General features: G+C 40.7%; 1 protein-coding gene across 1 annotated transcript; it reads left to right on the top strand.

The window, feature by feature from the left end:
* Window positions 1-441: 441 nt before the first annotated feature.
* On the top strand, window positions 442-10,422 carry LOC106568804 (neuromedin-U receptor 1). The gene is made up of 3 exons (XM_014139469.3): window positions 442-652; window positions 6,706-7,614; window positions 8,723-10,422. The coding sequence occupies exons 2-3, from the start codon at window positions 6,729-6,731 to the stop codon at window positions 9,130-9,132; spliced, it is 1,296 nt and encodes a 431-aa protein (XP_013994944.1). The 5' UTR covers window positions 442-652; window positions 6,706-6,728; the 3' UTR covers window positions 9,133-10,422.
* The last annotated feature ends 429 nt before the right edge of the window (window positions 10,423-10,851 follow it).

Here is a 10,851-nt window from a genome sequence, read left to right as displayed (position 1 = left end):
CATAAAACGCAGACGAAGGATGTCAAGGACGTGGAAAGATGATGTACTGAAAACAGCGGTGTCAATAATTTTGACCCCTTTCTTTTTGAAACATTTTGCTTTACTTTGTATACAAAATGTCTTTCTCTGAGCAATTGTGTTTATATAAAATCATGTTTTATACAGATTTTTGAACATACACTATAGCTCAGAATTTGTATTATTTATTTTATTTTATTTTACTTTTTTGCTAGTCTTTATCAAGGGTGCCAATAATTATGGATCTGACTGTACATAGGGGATGTGACCAGAGAGAGGAGGAGGTTATAGAGAGCTGAGCATCATTTACTCTAACAAAGGAGAAGAATGTGAGAGCAAGAGAGTGAGAGAGCGAGAGAGCGAGAGAGCGCGAGAGAGAGATTCCTTTTGGCGCTTAGCTCTCCAGTTCATAAAGACTGAGGGCAGAGAGCAGCACTCGCAGTCTTCACTACGGCTGTTCAAGAGGTATGAACACGGGGAACCAAACAGACAAAGTACAGAAGTACGGACTCGTTGCAATGTTGACATTTTAGCAGTGGAGGACAATTGATGAACACTGATTTGCAACCTTTCCCCCTCTCGTTTACATCCATGTCTGAAGAGGAATAAGAAGAGAACACTTAAAAAGGACTAGGTGAGTTTCCCATCTTTACATCAAAGGCAAATGAGTAGGGAAGGACATTTCCATAATGACTGCCATGAATGCTTATTATAAACTAATGTCTATAAACAAATCCAAGTTGCATTAGTGTCCATCAGTGGTTCTTGGTAGACACAGAGAATAATGTTCCATTTTTGCAGTGACATACGGTGAGGTCGGTGCCTGGGTAGGCACTGGCTATTATCAAAGCCAGATTTACTCACAAATAAACCTTGATGAAGCCCAAGGTCACAAACAACACACAACAGCTCCAACAACATTAATCAAAATTAACAAACAATTTCCACCAAATGTAAATACCAATGTAGCCAACATACACAAGTGATAGCCTCTGATGGTGGAATATTTCATCCATGACACAAAATGACACACTGCTCAACTCATCTCAGTCATGGACCGATGTAGCATCCACAGTTACTGATAGGTGGCAGTAAAATACCAATATATGGACACATTTAATCTGAATAATTCGCTTCGCAAACTCCATTGCCTTACACAATGGATTTACAATTCTTCAAATGCGTGGCTTGCACAAACACACAACACCTAATAAAATTATGTGGAATATTATTACACACATATACAGTACCAGTCAAAAGTTTGGACGCACTACTCATTCAAGGGTTTTTCTTTATTTTTACTATGTTCTACATTGTAGAATAACAGTGAAGACATCAAAACTACGAAATAACACATGGAATCATGTAGTAACCAAAAAAGTGTTAAACAAATCAAAATATATTTAACATTTGAGATTCATCAAAGTAGCCACCCTTTGCCTTGATGACAGCTTTGCACACGCTTGGCATTCTCTCAATCAGCTTCACCTGGAATGCTTTTCCAACAGTCTTGAAGGAGTTCCCACATATGTTGAGCACTTGTTGGCTGCTTTTTCTTCACTCTGCGGTCCAACTCATACCAAACCCTCTCAATTGGGTTGAGGTTGGGTGATTGTGGAGGCCAGGTCATCTGATGCAGCACGCCATCACTCTCCTTGGTCAAATAGCCATTACTTAGCCTGGAGGTGTGTTGGGTCATTGTCCTGTTGAAAAACAAATGATAGTCCCACTAAGCGCAAACCAGATGGGATGGCATATCGCTGCAGAATGCTGTGGTAGCCATGCTGGTTAAGTGTGCCTTGAACTCTAAATAAATCACTGACAGTGTCACCGGCAAAGCACCCCCACACCGTAACACCACCTCCTCCATGCTTCATGGTGGGAATCACACATGCGGAGATCATCCTTTCACCTATTCTGTGTCTCACAAAAACATGGTGGTTGCGTCCAAAAATCTAAAATTTGGACTCATCAGACCAAAGGACAGCTTTCCACCAGTCTAATGTCCATTGCTCGTGTTTCTTGGCCAAAGCAAGTCTCTTATTCTTATTTATGTCCTTTAGTAGTGGTTTCTTTGCGGCAATTCGACCACAACGGCCTGATTTGGCTGCAATATCTGAGGCTGGTAACTCTAATGAACCCTGGGTCTTCCCTTGCTATGGCGGTTCTCATGAGAGCCAGTTTCATCATAGTGCTTGATGGTTTGAAGAAACTTCAAAGTTCTGTAAATGTTCTGGATTGACTGACCTTCATGTCTTAAACAGTAAAGGCAGTGGTGTAAAGTACTTAAGTACAAATACTTTAAAGTATTACTCAAGTCATTTTTTGGGCTACCTTTACCATTTATATTTTTGACAACTTTTACTTTTACTTCACTACATTCCTAAAGAAAATAATCTACTTTTTACTCAATACATTTTCCCTAACACCCAAAAGTACAGTACTCGTTACATTTTGAATGCTTAGCGGTCCAATTCACATACTTATCAAGAGAACATTGCTGGTCATCCTACTGCCTCTGATCTGGAGGACTCAACACAATTGCTTCGTTTGTAAATTATGTCTGAGTGTTGGAGTACGCCCATGGCTATCAGTAAAAAATAAATAAAAAGAAAATAGGGGAAAGGGGAAACCTAGTCTGTTGTACAACTGAATGCCTTCAACTGAAATGTGTTTTCAGCATTTAACCCAACCATCCTGAATCAGAGAGGTGCAGGGGGCTGCCTTAATCGACATCCACATCTTCGGCCCCAGGGGAACAGTGGGTTAACTGCCTTGCTCGGGGGCAGAACGACAGATTTTTACTTTGTCAGCTCGGTTACTGGCCCTACGTTCTAACCACTAGGCTACCTTCCGCCCCAATAGAGCTGTCTGGTTTGTTTAATCAAAATAATTTGAAATTATTTATACTTTGACTTTTACATTTGATACTTAAGTATATTTTTTTCAATCACATTTACTTTTGATACTAAAGTATACTTAAAAACAAATACTTTTAGACTTTTACTCAAGTAGTATTTTACTGGGTGACTTTCACTTTTACTTGAGTCGTTTACTATTAAGGCAATCTTTACTTTTACTCAAGTATGACAAGTACTTTTTCCACCACTGAGTAAAGGTGTTATTATTCTAATAATTACTATAAATAATATTGTTTTTTCAGAGAGAGAAAATCTGTTTGGACACATTTCCTTTGTTTAGACAATTTGTATTATTTATGACAGGCTGGCATTGGTCATGCTTCTCTGTTCAACAGAGTTGTGCAATAGCAAATTAGCATGTGCTTGGATGTCAATTTTGGAACGGGAAATCCCTGTTGATCTTTCTGTCAATATTGATTCGATTCACCCATATTTACATAACGGAGGTAGTTTTGTGAAACAAGCTCATGTGATGAGTTACCTTGTCTGGACCTGAAGACTTGCATTAGCTTCCCGAGCTAATACCGTGGTTTTAGCTTAATGGGCTAACACTGCCTTGTGGAGTGCAGGAGAACCAGATCACGTCAGTAATGTAACCAGGGTCTCATGCAAGCAAACACAAGTCTTCAGGTCTCAGGCAAGGTAAAGCATCATGCAATCCTGTATTACATTTGCAAAATGTGTTAGCAAAGCAGTATTAGTGAGACAAGATGTATTTACCCATTCACACATGAAAGGGTCTATCTTGATGCCACAGACCAGGAAATCAGAAGAAAAAAATCTATCTCTCTTGGTTGAATTCTAACAAGAGGAGAATACAATGACGGCGCCTAAATTGGGCTACATTCATTCAGTATGAACTGTAGCATAACTCATATAAACAAATATTTGAGTTGAAAAGTAAATCAACAATTCTGTTCCTTTCCGTCCAAAAAAATGACTTGCTCTTGCTACATAAAGTACATTGGTTGGTGCATGAAAGGTTCTCTAAATGGTTGAGGTAATTACATCTAGGTCGGCATCTCATTACAGAAGACGTGCAATCACAAGTGAATGACTCCTTCAAAATAGATCTATTTTGGGCACTTGACTCAATAACACTGTGTTCTTCATTCATGGAAAAAAAATGTGTTTGCAAAACCCCTGAGGGTAACAAGTTTGTTATAATTTTAGGAAATAAATCAGTTTCAAACTATTGTATATTATGGGCAAGAAAGCCTTCCGTTGATAGCTGTGCCCCTTGTTGTCCTTCTCCTTTGTAGCGTCATGGTGTCAGTGTCCCTGTCTAGTTGTGTCTTTGTTTTGTCTCTTATTTAATTTTAATTTTAATGCACTCACTGTAGTACTTTGATTGTATTTCAGTGAAAAGTGTGTAATAAATGCAATGTATTATTATAATGAAGAATTTTTCAATTTTTTTTAATAAGATTTGAGATCCATTTGCAGCCAAGTTTCACCCTCCTGGCAGAAGCAACTGTGTTTTTGGCTAAAAATGTCCTGGTACTTGGTAAAGTTCATGATGTCATTGACCTTAACAAGGGCCTCCAGACCAGTGGAAGCAAAATAGCCCCATAACATAACCGGATATGGATAGGGGGCAGTATTTTCACGGCCGGGTGAAAAAATGTACCCGATTTAAACTGGTTACTACTCTTGCCCATAAATGAGAATATGCATATTATTAGTAGATTTGGATAGAAAACACTCGGAAGTTTCTAAAACCGTTTGAATGGTGTCTGTGAGTATAACATAACTCATATGGCAGGCAAAAATCTGAGAAAAAGTCAACCAGGAAGTGTAGGATCTGAGAAATGTAGTTCTTCTTTCTAGTCCCTTTCGAAACTACAGTATCTGTGCTGTTACATTGCACTTTCTAAGGCTTCCATTGGCTGTCTAAAGCCTTCAGAAAGTGGATTGAGCCTTCTCCTGTCTCTGGGCAGAGTATAGTAGCTCCGTTTCTGAGTGGTCTGCCTGAGGACAAAGAGATTGGATATGCGCGTTCCCGCGAGCACGCGTTTTTTTCTTTTCCTCCTTGAATGAATACACTATTGTCCGGTTGGAATATTATCGCAATTTTACGTTAAAAATACCATAAAAATTGATTTTAAACAGCGTTTGACATGCTTCTAAGTACGGTAATGGAACATTTTGACTTTTTGTGTCTCGAATTGCGCTCGCGCGTTACCCTTTGGATAGTGACCTGAACGCACAAACAAAACGGAGGTATTTGGACATAACTATGGATTAATTCGAACAAAAACAACATTTCTTGTGGAAGTTGCAGTCCTGGGAGTGCATTCTGACGAAGATCAGCAAAGGTAATACAATATTTCTAATACTAATTCTGAGTTTAGGTTGCCCCGAAGTTGGCGGGTGTCTGAATAGCATGCCGTGATGGCGAGCTATGTACTCAGAATATTGAAAAATGTGCTTTCTCCGTAAAGCTATTTTTAAATCTGACACAGCGGTTGCATAAAGGAGTTCTGTATCTATAATTCTTAAAATAATTGTTATGTGTTTTGTCAACGTTTATGATGAGTATTTTTGTAAATTCAAAGGAAGTTTTTGGTGGGAATACATTTTCTGAACATCACGCGCCAATGTAAAAAGCTGTTTTTGGATATAAATATGAACTTGATTGAACAAAACATACATGTATTGTATAACATAATGTCCTAGGAGTGTAATCTGATGAAGATCATCAAAGGTTAGTGCTTCATTTAGCTGTGTGTTGGGTTTTATTGACATATATGCTTGCTTGGAAAATGGCTGTGTGGTTATTTTGGTCTATGTACTCTCCTAACATAATCTAATGTTTTGCTTTCGCTGTAAGGCCTTTTTGAAATCGGACAACGTGGTGGGATTCAGGAGAGGTTTATCTTTCAAATGGTGTAAAATAGTCGTATGTTTGAGAAAATTGAATTGTGGTATTTTAGTTGTTTTTGTATTTCGCGCCATGCGATCCCATTGGCTGTTGGCTAGGGGTTCCGCTGGCGGAACAGGGTTCCGCTAGCGGAACGCCTAGATGTAAGAGGATAAAATATCCACTACCATATTTTAAAGTAGGCGTTAGGTACTTTTCTGCATTATTGGCACCCCTGTTTTATGAGATTGGAGAACACATTGGGAGGGATCTTAGACCATTCCTCCGTACAGAATATTTCCATCTGCGCTTATGGACCGCCCTCTTCAATTCAAACAACAGGTTTTCAAAGGGGCTCATGTCAGGAGACTGAGATGGCCATTGCAAAATGTTGATTTTGTGGTCAATTAACCATTTCTTTGTGGATTTTGATGTGTGCTTGTCATTATTGTCTTGCTGGAAGATCCACAAGTTTCAGCCACCTGGCAGAGGCAACCAGGTTTTTGGCTAAATAATTTTGACCGCTCTTTAAAATATATATATTACTTATGAAACACAGTCTATTTCTCTGAGCAATTGCATTTGTATAAAATAATATCATTTTCCAATTTGAGCATATAATACAGCTCAGTATTTGTGTTATTTACTTTATACCGTTTTTGTTTTGCTCATCTTTATCAATGGTGCCAATTATTTTGGACCTGCCTGTATGTGACATCCATTTCAATCAGTCTCCCCAAAGCTCTCATTTACATTTGCTGCGGGCAAATATTATTAACAAGGTTATTCAAAAACTGCTAGATGTTGTTAGTTCAAACTGCAGTTTAACTGTCACCTACACTGAGACAAGCAAAACTTTCCGTTCCTATTCTTTCCATTCATTATTTCCATTCTCCCCCTCAGGTGTTGTGTCCCCATAGACCACAATGGCTCAGTATAACTGTTCCTCTCTGGGTCTACCTGCCACCACTCCTGACCAGCTGGGTTGGAATTTGTCCTGGGCCCTGGGCAACATCAGTGCTGATGACATGGAGGACATGTGTCTGAGTCGGAGTCAGTACCTGGAGAGGTTTCTAGGCTTCCGGCGGTCACCCATGTTCCTGCCTGTCTGCATTACATTCCTCATCATCTTCATTTTGGGATTGTTAGGGAACATGCTCACCTGCAGCGTCATTGTGCGCAACAAGGTGATGCGGACGCCAACCAACTACTACCTGTTCAGTCTGGCCGTGTCCGACTTATTGGTCCTTGTCCTGGGTATGCCATTGGAACTCTATGAGATGTGGAGCAGCTACCCGTTCCTGTTCGGTGCTGGCGGCTGCTACTTCAAGACCTTCCTGTTCGAGACGGTCTGCTTTGCGTCCATCCTCATTATAACAGCGCTGAGCGTGGAGCGATACATCGCCGTGATACACCCGCTCAAGGTCAAGCACGTCGCCACTCGTGCCCACGCCAAGCACGTCATCCTGATGCTGTGGGCCATGTCCATGGTGTGCGCCGTGCCCAACACCAGCCTCCATGGGGTGGCCATGCTGGGAACCCGGTTCGGGCGCCAATTCCCCGAGTCGGCCATCTGCATGATGGTGAAGCCCCGGTGGATGTACAACCTGATTATCCAGGTGACCACGCTGGTCTTCTTCCTGCTGCCCATGCTCATCATCACCGGCCTGTACCTGCGCATTGGCATGCAGTTGGGGATGAAGAGGGACATGCAGGGGCTGGGGACCGGGCCGAGTTTTGCTTCTGACAGCCACTGGAGTGTCCAAAGGCAGCAGCAGACGGCACGCCACCGGCAGGTCACCAAAATGCTATGTGAGTTTCACATCCACTGTCTCTATAGTACCATAATGTCCTGGACATGTGCAGATTATAGACCTACTGTATAGCTATATTCAATTGTGATTTAAAACTCTTTCAATTAGCAAGATGCTGTGTAAGTCCTCACCCACTTTCTCTACAGAACCAGAAGGGTTGAGAGGAGAAAAGAGGAAATTACTAATTATATCTCCATTGAATTGGGCTTTCAAGGTGTTTTCTGAAGTACAAACTAAAAGATTAGTTCCTAATCATGTCCATTGTTACTTAAATATTGCTCTTGCTTTCAGATGATAAGATGTTCTGGAAAGTGACAAATTATAGACCGATCTCTTTTGAATTTGGACTTAAAATTCTGTGCTGAAGTACAAACCAATATATTAGTTTCTAAACATGTTTATTGTCACTTAAACATGTCTTGTTCTCAATGTCTGCAAATGCATTTTCTTCTATCCGCCTGTCCACTTGCCTGTCTGTCACGTTCTGACAAGTAAAGGGGTTATTTGTTATTGTAGTTTGGTCAGGACGTGGCAGGGGGGTGTTTGTTTTATGTGGTTCGGGGTTTGTTGTGTTATGTTATTATGTAAGAGGGGGGTGTTTGTTTAGAGTGTTTCGGGGTTTGTTGGGCTATGTGTTATGTAGAGGGGTGTTTGTTTAGAGTGTTCCGGGGTTTTTGGGTTATGTTCTAGGTTAGTGTATTTCTATGTTAGATCTAGGTTGTTTAGTTCTATGTTTAGTTTATTGGGATTGGCCTTCAATTGGAGGCAGCTGTTCCTCGTTGCCTCTGGTTGAAGGTCCTATGTATAGGGGTGTGTTTGTAATGGGAATTGTGGGTAGTTGTCTCCTTGTTTAGTGTCTGAGCACCTGACAGGACTGTTAGTGTCGGTCGTTGTGTTTGTATACGTGTTTTGTTTGTTTTTCCTTCTTTTAACCAATTAAAGAAGATGAGTATACACGTTCCCGCTGCACCTTGGCCCATCATTATGACACCCGTTACAGTCTGTCTGCATCTGTTTGTCTGAGTGCCTACCTGCTGTTCCGTCCATCTGTCTGCCTGCCTTTCTGTCCATCCATCCGTCCATCTAACTGTCAGTCTTTCCACCAGGCGTACTGGTGATCGTCTTCGGCATCTGCTGGGCTCCTTTCCACATTGACCGCCTCATGTGGAGCTTCATAAACTCCTGGACTGGCCACCACCACCTGGTCTTCGAGTACGTCCACATCGTCTCCGGGGTCTTCTTCTACCTCAGCTCGGCGGTCAACCCCATCCTCTACAGCCTCATGTCCACCCGCTTCCGGGAGATGTTCCGGCAGGTCACGTGCCGCTACGGCCCATGCGGCGGTCACGTGCACCGGCTGACCTCTGGCTGCACCCAACTGACCCTGCGTAGTACTGTCAATGAGAAGCCACAACACAATGGGACCCAAGAGAGAATCACCCCAGACAGAGAGGAGCAGAACGTGTACGTAGACTTCCACCACCAGTCTGTATATGCCAACACAAGCCCAGATTAGATATGGGTGAGGGGGTGGGGGTACCAAAACGAGGCACCAAAATGAACCAAGATTTGGTACCAAAATGACCATATTTGTGACTGAATGAACATGTACAGTGAAAGTTTGGCTGGAGCGAAAGCAACAGTGTTGAAGTTTTGGAGTAGAATTCTCACTGGGGATACCAAAATGAACAAGGATGAGGTACCAAAATGAAACAAGATTAATATAAAATGTATCACTGATTGAATGTGTACAGTGAGAGTGGCTAGAGTGAAAGTTGTCTTTGGCTTTGGATTTAAAATAGATTTCCCACAAACATGCTAATTGTTTTGTGGGATATTCAAATGATTATTCTGTGCAGATGAAAGTGTTCTTCATCCGGATATTAATATTCAGGTGGAACATGTCATTTATAAAGCTTATCTAATAATTGAACTGTGAAAAAGAAACAATACCCAGCTTTGTAAATTAGCTTATTAATGTGTAATCAGTGAAGCTTGAATATCTTATTCTGTTCAAATGTTTAAGGAGACACAATTATAGATTGTAACGGTCTTCTTAACTGTCTTCTTCAATGTGTTGTTGTAATGTTCGGTGTACTAGCTATACCATCAAAATCGCACTCACTATGAATGTTTAGCACAGGCAATATGGCAGTACAGTACATGGGAGATGGAAAGGACAGCTTTCATAGAAAATGTGACATGCGATTCACGGATGACATCCTTAAAGAAATGTAAAAAGGGGGGAATTTCCATCGACAGTAAGTAAATACATATGCTAAACACATGTTGTGTGCCTTTGTGGTACTACTCCAAAATGTATAGTATTTAGCTTCAAGTGCTTTCTGAAAACTGCAATGTTTTATTCCTGTGTAAACTGATTTAGAATTTTTTTTAAATGACTAAAGTTTTCAGCATCACTTACATTTTCATTGCTAAACAAAATGTATCATATTTAGGAATTATTTGCATGCTCCCATAGTCTCATGTTTTGGAATGGTCTTAAGTATAAAGAGATATAGTTGAGATACCTGTCATGTGGGTTTAGTAAGGGCTTGATTGTTTACAGAAGACTAATTACATTGCTTTTAAGAAGCCTATTGTAAAGCATGTACATTAAACAGTGCTTGAGGTGTCACTACAGGCACCCTGGTTCGAATCCAGGCTGTATCACAACTGGCTGTGATTGGGAGTCCAGCTGGGCGGCGCACAATAGGCCCAGGTTTGGCCGGTGTAGGCTGTCATTGTAAATAAGAATTTGTTCTTAACTGACTTGCCTGGTTAAATAAAACAATTATTAAAAACAGTTTCAACTTTATGGTTTTATTAAGGAGATGCATGACATGTTTTTTTTTATTTTTGTTATTTCCGTGTTTCAATTGCAACAGTGTAATTGAAACTTAATAGAAAAAAAGGCTGCATGGGGATTTCCAATGAATGCATCACAGGTGTATCCTAAATCCAGTATGTGTTTGATCCCACAAGTTTGATAGGAACACATTCCTTCAAGATGAATAAGACTTCTCTTGAACTTTCTATGTGTGCCCTTGAGAATATCTCATAGGATTTAATATAGGGATAGCTAATTGTATTCACAATCTGTCCGGTTCAAAGACAGCACTGGGGGAACAGTATAAATGTCCCACAGTTCCCCGGTATTACCTTTTACCTCTGCTGGATTTCTGCTCTCCTAATCAAGTAGTATATTAGACCAAAAAGGTCATTAGCTTTATAT

This window comes from Salmo salar, chromosome 14 (assembly GCF_965601325.2).
Source record: "Salmo salar chromosome 14, fSalSal1, whole genome shotgun sequence".
In the NCBI taxonomy this organism is placed as follows: Eukaryota; Metazoa; Chordata; class Actinopteri; order Salmoniformes; family Salmonidae; genus Salmo; species Salmo salar.
Note: the sequence above shows the minus strand (reverse complement) of the source record. Positions and strands in the feature narration are given on the sequence as shown.